The sequence below is a fragment of the Notothenia coriiceps genome, unplaced genomic scaffold (assembly GCF_000735185.1).
Source record: "Notothenia coriiceps isolate Sejong01 unplaced genomic scaffold, NC01 NC01_scaffold00037246, whole genome shotgun sequence".
NCBI lineage: Eukaryota > Metazoa > Chordata > Actinopteri > Perciformes > Nototheniidae > Notothenia > Notothenia coriiceps.
In genome coordinates, this window is record NW_011369947.1 from 12,598,014 (window position 1) to 12,617,560 (window position 19,547).

Below are 19,547 nucleotides of genomic sequence, written 5' to 3' on the forward strand. Positions count from 1 at the left end.
CTTATTACGAATATTATCTACCCAACATGTTAGATACCACAGGACAATTTGAGTTCGTTTTCGAGCTTTTATGAGTCTCTTACATATATGATTCTACAGTAGAAAAAGGCAAGATTATGAGCATAGAAACGTCCTGATTGGAACCTTCCACACTATCACAGTACTGAATCGATCAGGAATCTCCCCGTAAAAAAAACTTCTGCCATCGAGTTTAGTATTGACTGCAGCATATGAATGATCAACTTAAACTGAGGCAAGAAAGACAAAGATAACTAACTAAAAAAGAGAAAAGAAGTAGTGACAGATATTCACATGAATTTTCCAGTCTACACGAGAGGCCTCTCTGCGCTGCAAAAAAAAAAAAAAAAAAAAAAAAAAAAAAAAAAAAAAAAAAAAAAAAAAAAAAAAAAAAAAAAAAAAAAACAAAAAAAAAATAAAAATTAATGAGTGTGTTATATTAGGATAAACCATTTTTTTACCTGTTGCACCTTTTGATGAACTTGCGTTAGTCATAATGGGTTTGCTGATTATATTATATTATTTTCCCTGAGAACACAGATGTAATATTCAACACCTTACTCCACGCACTAGAACAAAATTCCACTCTTCAGCATTCAGTTTACAACACAAAATGAACCATCCATACCAACAGCCACACCATGACAGGAACTAACAAAAAAAAAAAAAAAAAAGAAGAAAACATAGTCAATACAAAACATACGTCTCAGCAATCAAACACTTACACCCCAACTCCACTCAGCATTCCAACTCACCTCAACTCACCAATGCCTTCAAAATATTCAACTAGTATTTCTGGAATGTATTTCTGCCTAAGTTTAGACCTTTTTATTGGAAACAGCGTTGGAAAAATCAGCCTGACATTGCCGACATCTGGTAGGACTATTGGCAGACATTTTGTAGGGTGACCTCCTAGCATGCTCTCCTCTTACAGCCACCTGCTGCTCCTCCTGCAATCACCTCACCCTCACTCAAACCCACCACCACATTAGACTGCCGAAAAACACCTCTCAGCCAGCCTCAACCTCCAATCACCACGTTCCAACACATCAGTGACTACTAATGCCAAAGGTTGGAACGTTTTCTCTTAACGAAGCCCGCCATTTGTTCTTCTATAAGACGTCTGATATTACTGGTTCTATTATGAATGTTTATATACTATGTTGTTGAAAGGTACGTTATAAAGTCACTCATTATTTCAATTTGGAACATTAACACACAATTTAATATAATCAATGATTTTAGAATGTTAAGTTATAGTAATTACGTTATAGTACTTAACGTTTTTATCTAATTTCTTCTATTTAATATCATCATATAAATGATGTGACTAATCTTATTCTGTCTGTCTTTTTTAACAAATGATATTAAATGCTGTGAATCAGACAGCATATCAATATTCATCATTGTTTTTCAGGCCATTATAATGAACATTACTCTGTAGTTACAGTCGTTAGTGAAGAACAGTATTTTTTATTGTATTGTGTTTTGCTATAACTCTACCGACCTGAGTCTGTTCTGACCCAACTAAGGATTTAACAAATTGAATCAATTTTAACATGATGTACATATTACATTTACGTGTCACTACTATGCGGCTGCCTATCATATATAATTAGCATAACTCATTGTCATTTCCTTTAAAAATTGCAATTTCCATTTCATAAATGTGATGCATGTGAAGTCCAACCTGCAGACTTCCCCCAACACACACTGTAACAGCCGTGTCAGAACATAAAAGATTAAAGAATAAAAACTTTTTACAATTAATTTATAATGATACATGTTTTCAATGCAACTTTCTTTGATTTGCACAGTTTGTATTTATATCCCTACAACCATTCATCCAATGCAGCAACACACTTCTGATGCAAATCATTGTTTAAAATGCTGTTTAAGCAAATTGAAATATCACTTAATATGTTTTTTTACAGTGCCTGGAGAAATTAAGAGCCTGGTCTGGAATCTTCAAGAGCATAACGTGATTCACGCAACCTGTGATCCTCCAAATGATTTCAATGGACCTAGGAAGGATTACATCGCACGTCTTTATAGTGGTGGTGATGTCCTGATTAAGACTCCGAACCAAACCGAATGCAAGTTTGATTTCAAAGATTTAAGCTACTCAACCAAATACAAACTGCAGGTGTGTATGAGCCAAACATTTGGTTTCCAAACACTATCAAAACTTTATTCCTCTTATTTTTCAAATGCTATATTTCCTGATGAGATCTTCTGTGTTTCCAGGTGACTGCTTCCAATGGACAAAACGAGGGCAAAACCAAAGGAGAAGATGTCTCCACTTCCTGTATGTGGTGTTTTAATTCATGCCAAATCGTCTTGCATTGTCCTGTTAAATAAATAAATGTTCTGACCTATAAAATATATTCAATACCATAGATTGTGTCTTTAACATAAATGCCACAGCTTTGATATTATGTTCCCATCATTTTACAGATAATGACAAAGCTGTCATTGGGTTTTTGGTCTTCCTCATCATCCTCACTTCTGTGGCCCTGCTTCTGGTCGTCTACAAGATTTACGTTCTGAGGCGCAGACAGTCCCAGTGAGTTTCATTCAGCGTCTTTTTTACTTTCGCCTGGATTCTGGTTATGGTTTATTGCTGTGGTTGTTTTGTTGTAAACAAATGCAACTGCAGGTTTTATACTGATAAATCCATTTTGTCACATTTCCAGTAAATGAAAAGTGATATTATTGCATTATAGACATAACTAACATTACTATAGTTTACTATATTACTATATATATTACTATATATCCTCTTTGCTTTCTTTTTCCATTCTGTAAACTGTTAATTAACAAGTCTTTGAAGCCTATTTTCTATTTTTTATTTTTGCAGCAATCTGGGTGAAAGCATGATGCTTATTACTACAGCAAGTGAGTAGACTTCATATTTCCACTTTCCTTTACTTAGTCTTTAATAACATGCTCAAAACAGTCTCATGTAGCTGCTACCTTTCTCAAATGATGCATGATGTTTGTAAAAAGATTTGAATGCACACATGTATTCCTTGTCATATGATGAAGAAGCACGTTTCAAGACAAATGTATGGGGAAATCAATTAAGTACCACATGTACATTGTAATTTAGAATAAGGGTTAGTAACAAATAAGCACTAATCCAGTATTACGTTGTTTCGGTGTCTTATCTTCTGGCTTGTTTGCTGATGTAGACGACGAGGAGAATCTGCTGGCAGTGGAGCCGATCGCAGCAGAGGTCCTGCTGGAAACCTACAAGAGGAAGCTTGCTGATGAGGGAAGACTCTTCCTGGCTGAGTTTCAGGTACATTTGAAACCTTTTGGGACATTGTTTTTCTCTATTTATTTGTCTATTTTTGGATGTCAAGGTAGTAAAAGTTGAAGGCTGAACCTAGAAAGTTTGTTGAACATGGTCAGGACAAAGACATCATTTGGCAAATTACATTTCTTTTTTTCTGTTGACAGAGCATGCCCAGAATCTTCACGCGGTACACCGTGAAAGAGGCCAAAAAGGCGTGCAACGCCCCCAAGAATCGCTACGTGGACATCCTGCCATGTGAGTCTGTCCAACAACACATGAAACCATCACTTAGTCGTACCTGGCTTTGCCTACACTCGTTTGCCATAGTGTTTAAACGGTGACAGATTTCTTCAATATCTATTCAACTGTTGAGGGAAATGTTGCAAATCTGTGAGCAGGATTTGATTCACAGATGATTGTTTGTGTTGTTGTGTTTTTTAACTTTAACTCAAGATATATTAAAGTCAATATAAAGAGTAAATTCAAATAGGACATATGCATGTTATGTTTTTAACATAACTATAAACAGCTTCTGAATGGAATTTCAAGAATACTTATCCATTGGGAGTCGTTCAGTCGTCTTCTGTGATAATTATTTATTTTCTGTCCTGAACCAGATGATTATAACCGTGTTCAGCTGACCACTGGAAATGGGGAGACAGGCTGTGACTACATCAATGCCAGCTTCATCGATGTATGAACAATCCTATACTACAACTATTTCTACTACTACTGCTGCATCAAATTACACACTCATGATCTCTTTCTGACAATACACGCCTTATTGACATTTTTTCCTGCTGCAGGGGTACAAGGAATCCAAAAAATACATCGCAGCACAAGGTAAAGCAATTAATCACACAAACACTTCTGCACTTGTCCATTTATATACAGTATTTATGTATATATTGTGTGTGTTGTAGGGCCAAAGGAAGAGACTGTCAGTGACTTTTGGAGGATGGTGTGGGAGCAGCAGTCCTCTATCATCGTTATGGTAACGCGTTGTGAAGAAGGAAACCGGGTAAGACTTGATTACTGCTTCTCTGCCTCATACACTTTATCAGATATATTCATTCACACTCATGCCCACACTGTGGTCTTGTTTCTTGGAGAATACTGCTGATAGTGAAAATGTACCAATATGTTACTGATGTCTTACTGATTTGCCAAATCAGGTCAAATGTGCGCAGTACTGGCCGTCTCGAGACCGCGAGGCAGAGATCTTTGAGGAGTTTATTGTGAAGCTGAACTCAGAGGACCACTGCCCAGATTACACCATCCGCCATCTCAGCCTTACTAATGTGAGTTCACCGGATAAACTAGAGGACATTTATTTTTTTACTTTTAGCCTGTGTGTGTGTATACATGTGTGTCTGTGTGTAAGTGAAAGCCAGTATATCTGTCAGTCTTTATCTCAATAAATATGAAATGTGAATGAATCTGTGTTTATATATGTCTTTTTGCATGTATGCATTACCTCCCTGTGCGTCTGCAGAAGAGGGAGAAGAACTCAGAGAGGGAAGTGACTCACATCCAGTTCATGAGCTGGCCGGACCACGGCGTCCCCGGAGAGCCACATCTGCTCCTGAAACTGAGGCGGCGCGTCAATGCGTTCAAGAATTTCTTCAGCGGCCCCATCGTTGTTCACTGCAGGTTAGTAGCCTACAAGCTTCAGCTAACAGATACTACACGTTGTTCTAATAATCAGAGTAAACAACATTTTTAATCTACTTCTAGTTGTGATTGGATGTGATTCCATTCCCCATTGTTTCCATTTGTCTTTGAGGCATGATCAGACCATATCTAATATATTCTGTGCTTCTTTCCCAATATTAAGTTCATTACTGATATGCCATACTTGCAATCATTTATACTGTTTATGCTGCATATTGTTTTGGTCATTTTCTATATATATAACAGTCACATCCCTTACAGAATATCCCATTTCTCCACAAAGTGTACAATACATGGGATGCTTGAGTAATGCCAAACTAATCTTCTAATTGGAAAAAGTCTGACGAAATCACATTTCTTCCTACTAATGACCAAAGACCGTAGACAATCTAATGCACCAAGTACATTTTTTAAAGAGATTTTCAGACAGACCTGATCTTTCCAATGACTTATGACTTAAGACAAAAAGGGATGACATTTTGAATCAGGGGGACTCATCAGGGGGACTGATAGACATGTATAGATGTGTATCAGCCTAATGTTATTATCTCATGTGCAGCGCGGGGGTCGGCAGGACAGGCACATACATTGGCATTGATGCCATGATGGAGTGTCTGGAGGCGGAGGGCAGAGTCGACATCTACGGTTACGTGGTCAGACTCCGCAGACAGAGATGTCTAATGGTTCAAGTAGAGGTAAAATATCAACTATGGTCATATTTTGTGTGCGCGTCTGTGTGTCTCATGAGAGTTTAGCTAATCGGTTGAGTTTATTAACACATACAAATAATGTGACTTCAGTTCTCAGTATGAATACTCACCGTGCAAGATCAACCATATAGGAAGTGAAGCAACAGGAACACACAGCTAAACAAAGATGATAAGAGAGACAAAGATACACGCGCAACATAAAGACAAACAGAGAAAACCTTTAAATAGAGGTTACTTTTACAATATTATGGTCTGGTGGCAAGACGTTACGGCAGTTCCAAGGGCATTTGAATAAATGAACAAGTACAGTTAATTTATATTTGTCCTGTAGAAAGTATAACTTTTTATGAAATGTTAATATTGTCAAGTAGATGATGTAGAATATAATAGACACACACGCAGGTTATTGGAATGACAAAGAATGTATAGTTAATTTCGGTTTAAAAATAAATTATTATTCATCAAATAATCAATTCATCAATTAAATAATCATTCAAATCAATTATTCAAGTTTAATAATGCATCATTTAAAAGTAAACATAAATAATATTTTTTTAATATTCAATATATTGGTTGATTATAACAACAGACCTTGAATGTCTAAAATCATTTTCAGGTCTCATCTTGACTTTATCTTTTGATTATTTTCAGCTATCTTACAATGAATATACAGGATTGAGTTACACTATGATATAGTATAAATATAAAATGTACATTGCTACTTTAATGTGTGTATTGTGTGCGTAATGTTGTGTGGACTGAAGCTGTCTACTTTCTGACGCCCACCAGAGGGCAGAAGCTGAAACAACTTGTGCACAGTATATGTTTGAGCATATGCAGTACATTAACAATACAATTCATTTATTTCTATATAATGAGTTCCAATCAGAGGACAAAGAAGGCAAACTATTTGAGAAATGAACACAGGTAAAGGTCAAACATTACAGAAGCAGAATTGTGTTTATTAAATCCAAACCATTCACAGAGAAGGAGAAAGAGTTAACAGGTTGTGGATGATTCCTGTCTGTCTTGTGAATAATGGCTCCATCCCCAAACTGTATATCCTTTTTTTATGAAGTGATGTTGTCCTCACGCAGGCCCAGTACATCTTGATACACCAGGCGCTGCTGGAGCACAATCAGTTTGGAGAGACTGAGACCACTGTGTCCGAGCTCCACAGCACCCTGAGCACGCTCAAACAGAAAAACTCCAGCAGTGAACCCACCTTATTGGACGATGAGTTTGAGGTATGGCACTCCACAGCATTAGTGGTCCCTTTAAAATGTAGTCCTATCCTTTTCCCCCTGCTTACATCTTATTAGTGTATATAGAAGGAACTGTAGACCTTTCTTTAGCACTATGATGAACAGTCTTTGTCTTGCAATTCAGAGACTCCCCATCTATAAAAACTGGAGGACATTCAACAAGGGGCTCACAGAAGAGAACAAGAAGAAGAATCGCTTTACTTCTGTCATCCCATGTAGGTTTCAGCTCAGCAAAGGGGCATTACATTTGACACAATAGAATAACATCTATAATACATCTGAGTGTATGCATTATTTTTATAAAGTGTACAATCATTTACCAAAGTTTATTTTCACTTCTGCCTCAGATGACTACAACCGAGTGTTGCTGAAATTAGATGAAGGACGCAGTCGTGACAGTGACCCTGATGATGAGGAAGAGGAAGAATCATCAGATGAGGAGGAAGAGGATTCATCTATGTACATCAATGCCTCCCACATAGATGTATGATTTACATATACTTTCGTCTAATTGAATAACCTCTTTCTCCGTACTTTACACTTTACGGAAATGGATTCCTGGACAAAAATAATTGTGTTTTTTTAAACTGAAGCATTGTCTTGCTCCTTCCCTGTTGAAGCAGGTTTTGTCTCTTTCACGCAGACAGTTGCATTTTTAAATCTAATTTGAATTCACCACATCCTGTTGGTTAGAATTGTGTGCAACAATAGATGTTTGATGTGTTTTTTCTTGCCCACACAGGGGTACTGGGGCCCACAAAACTTCATCGTAGCGCAGACCCCCCTGCCGGACACCGTGGCTGACTTCTGGTTGATGGTTTACCAAAAGAAAACATCTGCAATCGTCATGCTCTCAGAGAGCAGTGAGGTATTAATCATGTTCTGTATGTACCTCGCATAGAGAATAAACCACATGCTCTTAGTACATATATGGTAAATAAACGTTGTGTGTGTGTGTGTTTTCTTGTGAACAGGAGTCTAACTCTATCTACTGGGACAAAGATAAGAAAACGTTTGGGGACTTCGAGGTGGAAGTGGAAAGCACAGACACCTCCCCAACTTTCATCACCCGCAACATGCTGCTCCGTCACGTCAAGGTAACACGACAGATGCCTACTGAATAAAGTCTGTTATTTTCCGATGTTTATCATCTATCAGCTTAAGATGAGATGGGTCCTTTCAACAAGCTGTTTTAACCCCCCACACAACTCCTGTCCACAGAGGAAAGAGACTCGGTCGGTGAAACAGTTCCAGTTCCTGACGTGGTCCAACAACGAGCTGCCGGAGAAAGCTCAGGAGCTCACGGACATGATCAAGGGCATCAAGCAGAGCTGTGGAGGAGTAAAATCACAGAGGAACTCACCCGTTGTGGTCCACTGCAAGTAAGACAACCTCAGAACATGTCCTCTTGAATCTTAAAGGGGTAGTATATAATCAGAGCATATCCAAATGTTCTCATAAGGAGCTTTACAATATACATTTTAGAACTTTAAACTCTCTTGGAGAAAACAACACCCTACTGGTTTAAGTTTAAGATTAATGTGCATCAAAAAGGGAAATGAGTTGAAGTTGTTACCCATTTTAAGATGTTGTGTTTTCATAGTAAATAACATTCATGAACATAACTGAAAAACACATATATGTCCTTCTGGGAGAGTTTGTATTAAAAAAAAAAATGTATCATGGCGGAATCTCAATCTAACTGTTTGTGTTTGTGTGTGTGTGTGTGTGTGTGTGTGTGTGTGTGTGTGTGTGTGTGTCCAGTAATGGCTCGTCCCGGTCAGGGATCTTCTGTGCTCTGTGGAACCTGCTGGACAGCGCTGAGACTGAGAAGTTGATGGATGTTTTCCAGGTGGCCAAAACCCTGCGCAAGGAGAGACAAGGCATGCTGTCCAACCTGGTAAGAAAGAGGAACCAAATATCTGTCAGCCCAAAGTTTCACAGCTTGAACTTCTAACAGCTTTGAGTGTGACAAGTACTGTATTACATAATATTACTGTCCGTTATGGATATAAAAAACCCCTTATATCTATTTGCAGTCTGCTGTGCTAGGTTTTAGAAATAAAGACCTAAAGAAATATAGATATAAAGCTTTAATGTATTGGGAATGTATTTCACTTTAACCACAGTTTAATGCTGTAAAAACTAAAAATGTCTCCTCTATGTTTCAGTTCCTTTGCTTCCTTCAAAACTTCCTTTAAAAAGTGTATTGAGAAGTGAGCTTTAGTGACTACAACAGCAGGAAAGGCGTATGTGAGATGACTCAAACAGTAACACAGTAACAATATGGCAAAAAGCTGTTTTCTGGTGCTCTTATTTGTGTGCTGTTCAAAGGGTCACCTAAAAGTCCACAATCAAATGTTTTCCTCTACATCACAGCAACATATCTTGATGTTTTTACTCTGCCTGCGTGTCTCACAGGAGCAGTACCAGTTCTTGTATGAGGCCCTGGAGGGGGTCTTCCCTGTGCAGAACGGGGAACTGAAAGCAGTCCAGGCCTCTTCAGTCGACTCCGTCCAGGTTGTGAATGAAACCAAAGCAGCAGAGAAGCCAGAAGGGGAGAAGGCTGCCAGCACTATCAGCAATGACCAGCAGGGGGCAGCAGAGAGTTCTCCACTTGTGGCTGATGGTGGGAAGGAAGACAAAAAAGAGGAGCCTGAAGAGGTTTCCAGTGTCCCCATAGAGACCACCCCTCTGCAGGACACCAGCAACGGAGCCACGGTTACTGTGGATACTGTGGAGGTCTGAGGCGTCGCAGGTGGATGCTGTGACTTTTACTTTTAGGAAATAAGTGCTTCATCTGAATGCTTTCTTTTAATTATGTTATGAATGTATAAACATTGTAAAGCTTTTACAAAGATATGTTTTTGTTAAGATTTGTTACAGAATTTGATCAAATATTTTATTGTCAATTTGCTAAAAATATGATTTAAATTAAGTTATAAATATTTTCTTAAAAAAGCTGTAAGAATGCAAATAATAGGTACTGTGAGTGGAAATGCTGTTGTCAAACTAGGGGCCTTGGTAATACTAGATGCCTTAAGTTTTTGCTTTATAATCCTCTTTAAAAGTGCATGGTGCGTTTATTAACTTTAATATAATACTTTATTCAATTGACATTCATTTTCAAACCACCATGCACTTTTTTTCCCCTCAACAAAAACAATTGCTTGAGTCTGCATTTATATATATATGGCATGTTTGAATAATTGAGTTGTTCATTTAAAAATGTTTTATGTGACATTGTGTCATTTCATTAAAGGAGACTTTAAGAAAAAGAGTATTTCTACCAGGACTTTGTCAAGACTCAAGCCCATTCTTTTTCACACTATAGCCTACTATATCATGCTGGATTTACAAAATGTGAATAACATCTTTACAGGCCTCCAGAAAATATTGTATTAATCCGCTTCTTATTTTGATCCATGGTTTCTAAGTGATCATTTGCTTGATTTCAAACAGTTTTCATTAGTTCACATGAGAGATGCCATGTTGTCAGTGGTTTGAAGAAGGTATTTCTCTGTTGAAAAAAACACATCACATTTTGATGTTTACTTGTCATATCTCAATCAAAGTCTGTTGACAGTTGTCGGGTTGTTAGCCAAGCTTATTTTTTGTTTTGCTTGTGCTTTCTGTGAATGTGTGCCCCTGTTTTAGGTGTAGAGAATGTCACACACACATTTCATTGTCTTTTAATACACATGGCAAAAAAGTTGAACTTGACCCGTGTTCATCAAAAGATGCAACAGTGGCCTGGAAGGCTTCCGGCTGATGGTTGCCAGCTGATTGTCTTTGAAACAAATCACGGATCATTTCCAATTTTTTACAACATGATTTTATTAATGATAAGCTGACGCAAGCTTGAGTCTCAAAACAAATGTGATCAGAACTGTCTTCAATTGATCTCGTGAATTCCTTGCTACAATGTCTTTTAGAGCTCTAAAAATTCATCATGATTAGAAAAAAAAAGTATAAAAAGACGAATCTATGTATGAAAAACATAAAATGCCGTTTTGGTGAGATGTTGCACTTCATTGAAGCATCTCAATACAAGCCTTCTTATTATTGATTAACATCCCCATCATGTACAAATGATCAGTGTTAAGAAATGTGCCCTTTTTCTACATATAAAGTTATGATTCATTGCTGAGCCTCAACTATTGCTACCTAGTAACAGGATACACTCGACTGAACACACATTTTACTGAATTCTATGGGGGGCAGCAAATATACAGTACTTTCACTTCTGTCTTTATCAGTACTTGATAATGTTACACTTCAAATTCACAACTGAAAGAGTCACAAATCATCTTGTGTGTCTGTTGAATCAAGAAGCAACTAGTGTAATCATTAGGGTGAGTAGTGGGTCAGGTTACTTCTATGCAAAAGCGGGCGTAATATCCTGGTTCACCTCTTAGAGATGCAATTGCCAAAATACGAAATCAAAATGCCTTCCCATTTGTTTGATGTTCCATTTTGTGTATCATGAAACCCTCTGTTCCCTTTGTTAATACTCTCACCACTACAAAAGGTGAGAGATTTAAATGTATAATTTTGCGGTATGGCATTTAAAGACAAAGATACACAAAGCTAGCTCAGCGTGTCACAATTTGAAATTGAAACTGGGTAGGCAACTTTGGAGCAAGAGTAAAGCAAGCAAAGCCACCGCCCTGACACACAAGTAAAAACCTAACATTATAAAAATTACCGTAAATTACAAACATGGCTTTTTTTGGTACTACCGGGTTAGTTTTGGGAAATGTTGTCTGCCTAATGTTTTTATACATTTTTCTATTTTCAGAACATTTTCTTTATCGATGGCTGTTGATATGCAAAGACAATTCAAACAAATAAAATTACAAGTGCTTCTAAAACGAATTTCCTACCTTAGCTTTCAACCTTAAGAAGTAGACTAATACGTTTTTTTCTTCCATCTAGCTAGTTTCAATAAGGCTTACTGGCTTAGCTGCTGGTTTACGTAGGGCAGCGTAAGAAGAAGTCAACCAGGAGAATGTTACATACAAAACTTTGCTTTTTCTTTTATTCTCCACAGTTCAGTAATGGAAAAGTCAGAGCAGGCAATCAGGTGTTATCCTTTCTAATATTATAACTTTCAGCAAGGCATGTGACAATTTGTCAAAAATGACCTTTTTTGTTAATTTTCACCGTCGCCCCTCCGTCTCTTCAAGGCACAGCTCCTCTTTTCTCTGTCCCTCAGCCCATCAGCTGACATAACTGATCAGACTTAAATCCCTTCATTCGGTCACATTTTCAGATGTCCAACATTCAGTTGCAACAGCCTAAACAGTCTAAGATATTCAGGATTCGAATAGTGCATGGCCAGCCATGACACTGGTAGCTTCAGCTTAACGTTTCAGTCATTTCTTGGTCTTGCTGTCTGGTTTCTCCGCTGTGCCGCTGTTGGATGACATTTGCCTTGCAGTTGCAGGTCGAGCATTAGAAGGTTCGGATAAAGACTTTGTGTTTTCAGTTCGGGCTTTGGCAGTTTCTGGACGTGCTTTAGAGTCTTTCTTTGGAGGGGCAGGTGTGGCCGGCTCCCACAGGATGAACTCGTGCAGGAGTGTGTTGACAGCCTGAGGACACTCCATCATGATCATGTGACTGCCGTCCTCCAGGACTTTCAGGAAGGCCAATAGGAGGATCTGACAGCATAACAAGAAATTATATTTTAGAATCATCAACAAAGCACTGCCACTTTATGATTGTTTGGTTGATGAGGCCCACTCACCTCCGCCATGCGCTGGTCTTCTTCGATGGGGACAAACTTGTCGTGCATGCCGTGAACCAGCAGGACAGGGACTGTGATTTCAGCATGGTAGACCTCGTCCCCCTCCGGCCAGTACTGCCCGCTCATCATGGCGCGCAGCACAAAGGACGACACGTTGAAGGCATTGTTGTCTTTCAGAAGCTGCTTCTCCTTGGCACCCTGCCGAGCAAAGCCAGCCCTGTAGGCGGCAGAGCAGATTAACAAACAGCTTAAAAAAACTACAGGATTCTGATAACATTAGGGAACACAACATATATATCACACTTGGCCAAGAACATGTTTGCAATGATCAATGTTTCTATTATTTTTTGAAGTCCAAAAGCTTTTTTTCAAAATTACTTTTTGTTTCCCATTATTCTAAATGAATGTTAAGTCATTACAGATTGGCCTGCAGCAACTTTAAGCTACATTGTATTTCATAACACCCTATACAAAAAAGTTATAAAAGCTGGATCATTGTTTACTTACAGCAAAATAGCATAAGAAACGCACTGTTCATGGTAAAACAGTTTCTATTTTGTTGCTGTCTGTCTTACTTTAGAAAGCTCCAGGCTAGCAGCGGGGAGAGGCAGTGAAGCACACAGGTGGGCAGGTTGAAGATGGAGCAGAGGCTGGGCTCCAGCGCTGTGGGACCACCTCCATTGATCATCACCATCTTGTGGATCTGGTCCGGATACTCATGGGCCAGGAAGGTACAGAAGGACACGCTGGGGGAGCAGAGCAAAAGGATGGTTACAGGACAGGCCAGAATAATCAGGGTATTCTGTTTGTATTGTGGTAGTGGAAATGTATCATTTAAGCATTTGGGGAATAAAAAGCATTCACTTGTTCATAATAAGAAATAAGAAGAACAGCTGTAATGGCTAAACCCTGAATGACTTGCATTGAGCAATAGTGCATCTTATTGCTTATGAATTCAAATGTTCATTTATAAGAAGGAAATTGTGTTATTTCTCTTTTTAAATCTTAAATAGTCTTACTGTAAGACATACAGCTCGTACACAATTATATTAAACTGATAAAAGCAAATATATGTATATATATATATATATATGCTATACGTATTATATATATAGTCATATAAATATATACTGATATCTATATATACCTATCTATATATATGTATAGTATATCTTATCTTTTCTTTATCTATAAATGTTGGGCACTATTTTGCATGAACTTATTACACATTTGTAAAAAACACATTTGCACTTGACTAATCAAACTATCGACTAATTGATTAAACAATTTATCACATTACGTCAATGTTCAGTTCACTGATACTATACTCAATGTATTACACTATTTTTTAAATGAGATATATGATCACAATGCATGTCTGGGCTTCTAATAGTTCTTAATATTATAGGCAAAAAAAAGACATATAATCAGTTATTGGAAATATTTCAATTCAAATGTGTGTGACATCAATGTTGTGATCGTAAATTTACCCATAAGAATGTCCTATTAGAATATTCCTCTTGCGTGCATATCTCTTGAATATGAGTCTCATGTCCTCAGCCAGGGCATAGAAAGTGTATGCAGCTGCTATCTTTGGTGCTGAGCTGGCCCCGTGACCTGCCAGGTCCGGGGTGATCACCTCGTATCCCAGTTTAGAGAAGAAGTCCAACTGGTTTCCCCAGATATCCAGTGAGCCTCCCACTCCATGGATAAAGAACAGAGCCACGTCTGCATGTGTCCCTTTACAGGCTGATATCTTCCTCTCACAGTCGATCATCACAGTGCGCTTGGGCTTCCATCTTCTCTTCCTGGGTTGCTGCTGCTGGTCAGTCGTTCCAGCAGCCGGTACTTCTTCTCTTGCTCCAGTTTCAGCTGTCCCCTCTTTTTCACCCTCAACTGGGTTATTTGGTTCTGTCTCTCCATTCTGGGAGCTCTTCTGCTCTGCACCCAAGTTCTCAATAAACAGTTGTCCATTACGATACACTGTGATCTTCCGCTTGCAGCTGACCGTCCCTCCCGTCCCAGTGGGTTCCTCCACCACCGGCCGGTCAGGGATAATATGTCGAACCCGAAGGACACGGCCTGGTTTAACCTCCACAAACTCATAGCCATCAGCTAGTTCTGAGGTTTCTACAGGACCAACAACGTTTGTTGACTTTGAGGACAGGCAGCAGAGAAGACCCTCTATAAAGCTGGTCAGCATGGCTGTCGGTCTGTAGGGAATACAATCATATAAAAACACACATAAATCACCACACAAATGCAAACATGAATGAAACAAGTCACAGAAAACCAAACGCACAAACATTATAAAATGAACCAGGTCAACAAGCCAGTTTTCAATATAACTAAGCAACAATAAATACATTATAAGGTCAGTAAACAGTGGTTAAGGTGAAACCTAGCTTCTTATATTGACTATAAAAATCCACTCTATTACTTTGTATTACTAAGTGAAATCAGGTTGTAATAGATATACACCCTCAACCCATCAACGTCATTGAAGTGTATTTACTCTTTATTTGAGCCCCACTGAATAGGTAATGTCTGCTATTATTGGCCATTGTACATTTCAAAATGAGTACATTATATCGAAAGAAATCAACTTTAGATGAAAATAAAGAGAAGAAAAGTGAAAAATCTGTAAAAGACAATCCATACACAATAAAAACATATCAACAAGATGTTTAGTGGTAATTGAGATTTGAAAGATTTAGCAGATGATTACATCTGGCTCAAATTTTTTTAAGTTAAAGCACACATCTCTCTTGTAATTATTTGATTAAATATCTGACAAGATTTGTATTCTACATTCTCATTTATTTGTATTGCTTACAGTACAAGCATCGGTCGAGAATTGTTCTATTAACCAGTAGTTGTATTAAAAGTCATGCCATTTTTAAGATAACCTCTTCCTGTTTATCTTCAGTCTTTAAATCTTTACATTAAACGAGCATCTGGAAACATGAAATTAACCATTCAAAAAGTTATTGTGCTTTTACAATATTGCTTTTACCTACAACTCACACCTTTGAGACTTTCTCACAGACATAACTGAGCAGCATCTTCCTACAGTGCAGACTGCAGGGTATAAATAGACGGGACCAGTTATAGCTCCCTGAGTTAAAGCAGCCTGTCATGTGATTACTGCACCGGCGCACACTGCTATAATGTCTGTCAAAACACCAAACAACCTACATGTTCAGTAATAAATGTCCTTTTTTAGAGTACGGCCTGGTAAGTATGCTTCTGAAATCATGACATGCGGATAGGATACACATTTATATTTAGCAAATTAGAAGTTAAAGTTCTATTGTTTACTCCATATTGCAACCATCTAAAACAGCTAACTCTTCAATCATCAGAGGAGTAAACATCTAAAGAATGGATGAGACTCTGCATGGGTTTGTGTTAGGTTGTCAGTTAATTATCAACCCTGGCAACAGAAAAGGAGCTGAGCAGGGTCTGCAAGTCTCTGCCGGTTGCATTATCCAACCTTCCTGTTGCTCTCCTCCCTGCTAGAGAGGATTATACGCTCTCTCTCTCTGTCTAAATCCACACAACACAATCTGTCAATCTCCTCTCTCCATGAAAACAGTGACACTGTAAGTCAACCTTTTTCCCTCTGAGTGACTTGTTGGATCTTTTTTGCACTTGCAACCTATGCTTGCAACCCATCAGCTGCTGCGTTCACAAGTGGATTATTGACACATTGTATTGCAGCATTCCTGCTTTGCTGGCTATTCTCATGGACTTTCTGCTTACACTTGCACATCCTTTACACAAACAGCAGTATTGTACACTGCTGTGGACCGAGCATGTTAATTCTGTTCTGGTTTTAAGTTTCCATTTACATTAAATACTGATACTAGAATAGACTTTCACCCCTTTTGGACATAAAAACTCCTATTCATCCATCGTGACAAACTTTGAAGTTGCAATTTTCCACTCACACACTTGGAATAACATTAAAACAATCCATCCTGCCATGCATTGTCCTGACATTTTTTTCATTGCAGTCTCCCTTCTAGTCCAGCATATATATCAATTCATCAATGCATTATTAAATGTCAGAGAATAGATGGTGTTGATGTGTTCGCATTAAAAGACTGGGCTTAAATGACAATATCATTGAATGAAAAATACATATGCAAAAGAATCCTGTGAGAGAGGATGTGAGAAAAGCATTGTGCAGAATGTTTCAGTTCTCACTTTCATAACATTCCCTAATTTATTGAGTTTGTTGGACTGAACCCTGTTTAAACACATATTAAATGGGAGATGGGTCCCTAGAGAGGAGGACACTGCTTCGGCTTTCCTTGAGTAAAGTTACACAAAATGATCTGGGAATCCATTCACTAAAGTACTGCTGTAGTGGAGCAGTCAGGTGTTTACTTTTATTAAAGGCCAAATCATAAGGATAATAAGGAAAGGGCAAGGGCTACACTTTCACTTCAACACCCCAATTATCAATCAAGATTATTCTGATAACCCTAGAGTCACTGCTTACCTAAATAATAGAAACGATGTTATGTATATGTAAACTTTATTTAATATTAACTTACTGTGTCATTATACTATCCGTTTGCCTCCCTGTTCTTAAAGTCTTCCGTTTGGACATATCGTATGATGAAGCACTGCAGTGAGTTTTATTCCTCTTGTGTTGACGACGTACATGGCTTCTGTTGGCAGTGTCTGCAAGAGTCTGTTATGTAAAGATTCACGCAGGTCAGACACCATCAGTGTGCACTGATGCCCAGAAAAGGGCAGATTATCATCATGGGGATTGAAAACAACCAGGCAGTTCATTGATGATAAATAATAATCTGCAGGAATAACATAACATTGATTCCTGAATTTGCACTTGTTCCATGTTGTATGGCACAATTTCATCAAATTTCTGATTTTTTTTATATTTCATGGAAGACAGTTTCATCGTAAAAAAAACAACTGAATTAAAGTAGTCTACTGGCCTACTGTCACTCTCAGCATGGGATTTTTTATTTTAATAAATTGTGGTGAATACAGTTGTTGAAATGAATTATTGATTCAGTAAACACGTCATGCTGGCATATTAATTTAATAGGACATAATTTCATACCAGTTTGAGCAAAAATAAAATATGATCAATATAAACTCTTCATTCAATTCTTAAATAGATTATTTGGCAATTTCGGGAGGATTAATCTCCTATATCTCTCTGGGGAGATGGCCCCTTCTATTCACTAATTATAATGAAGCGAGTTGAATAGTGAAAGCCAGGCCAGAACATAAACAGTTTTTCCTTGTTATGTTTATTTATAAACTTCATTTTAAAATGTTTAGAATATTCAATAATAGCCTCGGTTAACTGAAACCTAACATGATATCGACCTCTGGTTTGTTGCCAGTAGGCCTAATCTAAAGTATAAAGTACACTTGAACAAAAACACAGACAAGTGAAAAGATAAATACGTGGCCAGAAAGAAAATGCTTACCTTTGTATTTCCAACAACTCCGCGAGAAATATGATCCGATTGATGTGGTTTTCTTATGAAGCATCGAGGACGTAGAAAGCTATAATCTGTTGCAGTCAATCCAATAATCTAATTTATCTGCTGTGCTGTCGGCAGCCTCCACCTGGCGGACAGTGTTAGCCTACTGACAGCATGGGTTCAGAGGTACTACAACCCATCTCTGTTTCAGCAGCACTTCCACGTCAAATCAGGACGCTTGGAGAAGCTCCAGAACCGGAGAGGGTTTGTATCAATCTATCAACTTTCGGTACGGCTGAACCATTGAAACCTCCAGGCTTACTTTGTGGATGTGAAGAGCTGCCCCCTGCTGCTATGAGACGACAGAGAACACGTACCTTCACTATTTGAAAAAAAACACATTTATATTAGGCTACGTTCTTAAAAAAGTAGTAATGGTATGTTTATCATAATAATAATAATAATAATAATAATAATAATAATAATAATAATAATAATAATAATAATCGTAATAATAATAATAATAATAATAATGATAATTTGTAATACATTAGTTTATTTAACATTTAGCCTACTTGCATTTCAAATAACTTTGTTTCTATATTGTGGACCAAAAATGTTGCCCTATCAAAAATCTATCAATAATCTTTCTCTGTGTTCTCTGTGTTTTCTCTTTAAAGTTTTCCTTTACAATACAATTTGTGTAATACCGAATACGCTGTGATGGGAGCAGAGTTTATGGGATGCTAAACTCACAGAAGATCTCCATCAGTCCACAACCAGCTTGATGAGCTACTTCTCCCTTTAAATGTGGTTGTTCATTCTTGAGTCCGGCTAGATGTGATACACAAAAGTTCATTTTAACTTTTCATTTAGTTTGAAGCATTTTGCAAGATTTGTTTTGGAGTTGTATGAAGTCAGAAAGACAAAGGAAGGACATGCATCTATCTTCTCCTAGTAAGTTATTGTTATACTATTTTCATGTTTGATGTCTGTTTAACATGAATCATCGATCTCCTCATTGAATACTTCCCTCCATCTTATCAGCAACCTATTCTCCAGCATCATGGGAGCTATTGCTGAGGCTGTTGCCATGGCTGTTGTTGCTAAGGAATTATTTGCAAGGAGTCCAGGAGGCAGGAGCCAGCAAACCACTGAACTACTGTATGTTGAGTGTTTCTCCAGCAGCAAAAACTTAGGTCAATTTAAAGTGTACCTTTTTTATAATGTGATGGTCGTAAGAACAGTATACGTTGACATTGATACTGTAATACTGTAGTTTTGAGAGAGATGGCTAAAAATAGCCTATGCCACAATTTACATTAAAAAAGGAATCAAAAACATATGACTTAAAAT

At 37.8% G+C, this 19,547-nt stretch overlaps 2 protein-coding genes and 1 long non-coding RNA gene across 3 annotated transcripts in view; 2 read left to right on the plus strand and 1 right to left on the minus strand.

The window, feature by feature from the left end:
• Nucleotides 1–1,038, plus strand: part of LOC104965804 (uncharacterized) — a 5,556-nt gene extending 4,518 nt beyond the window's left edge. The window contains exon 3 of the long non-coding RNA XR_800582.1: nucleotides 953–1,038. This is a non-coding gene — a long non-coding RNA (uncharacterized lncRNA). The remainder of the gene's footprint in view (nucleotides 1–952) is intronic.
• Nucleotides 1,039–1,178: 140 nt separating this feature from the next.
• On the plus strand, nucleotides 1,179–10,248 carry ptprc (protein tyrosine phosphatase receptor type C). Its single transcript, XM_010795615.1, has 21 exons — nucleotides 1,179–1,191; nucleotides 1,953–2,164; nucleotides 2,266–2,326; nucleotides 2,476–2,584; nucleotides 2,879–2,916; nucleotides 3,213–3,322; nucleotides 3,484–3,574; nucleotides 3,937–4,013; nucleotides 4,126–4,162; nucleotides 4,243–4,340; nucleotides 4,495–4,620; nucleotides 4,815–4,972; nucleotides 5,553–5,688; nucleotides 6,801–6,950; nucleotides 7,093–7,183; nucleotides 7,316–7,452; nucleotides 7,711–7,836; nucleotides 7,943–8,065; nucleotides 8,190–8,350; nucleotides 8,733–8,868; nucleotides 9,390–10,248. Exons 1-21 carry the CDS (start codon nucleotides 1,179–1,181, stop codon nucleotides 9,714–9,716), a joined length of 2,517 nt encoding a protein of 838 aa, XP_010793917.1. The 3' UTR covers nucleotides 9,717–10,248.
• A 1,922-nt stretch (nucleotides 10,249–12,170) lies between these two features.
• LOC104965805 (abhydrolase domain-containing protein 8-like) lies at nucleotides 12,171–14,920 on the minus strand. Its single transcript, XM_010794820.1, has 4 exons — nucleotides 14,208–14,920; nucleotides 13,293–13,463; nucleotides 12,718–12,934; nucleotides 12,171–12,631 (listed from the first exon to the last, which is right to left on the minus strand). The coding sequence occupies exons 1-4, from the start codon at nucleotides 14,918–14,920 to the stop codon at nucleotides 12,347–12,349; spliced, it is 1,386 nt and encodes a 461-aa protein (XP_010793122.1). The 3' UTR covers nucleotides 12,171–12,346.
• Nucleotides 14,921–19,547: the final 4,627 nt, after the last annotated feature.

Excerpts from the sequence above, each read along its gene's own strand:
- ptprc (XM_010795615.1), top strand. Across the intron at positions 2,165-2,265 it reads CAACCAAATACAAACTGCAG|GTGACTGCTTCCAATGGACA; the intron begins GTGTGTATGAGC and ends CTGTGTTTCCAG. Across the intron at positions 3,323-3,483 it reads TCTTCCTGGCTGAGTTTCAG|AGCATGCCCAGAATCTTCAC; the intron begins GTACATTTGAAA and ends TTCTGTTGACAG.
- LOC104965805 (XM_010794820.1), bottom strand. The coding sequence starts at position 14,920 with ATGCTGACCAGCTTTATAGAGGGTCTTCTCTGCTGCCTGTCCTCAAAG. Across the intron at positions 13,464-14,207 it reads CTAATAGGACATTCTTATGG|CGTGTCCTTCTGTACCTTCC; the intron begins GTAAATTTACGA and ends CTGCTCCCCCAG. Across the intron at positions 12,935-13,292 it reads CTAGCCTGGAGCTTTCTAAA|GGCTGGCTTTGCTCGGCAGG; the intron begins GTAAGACAGACA and ends TGCCGCCTACAG.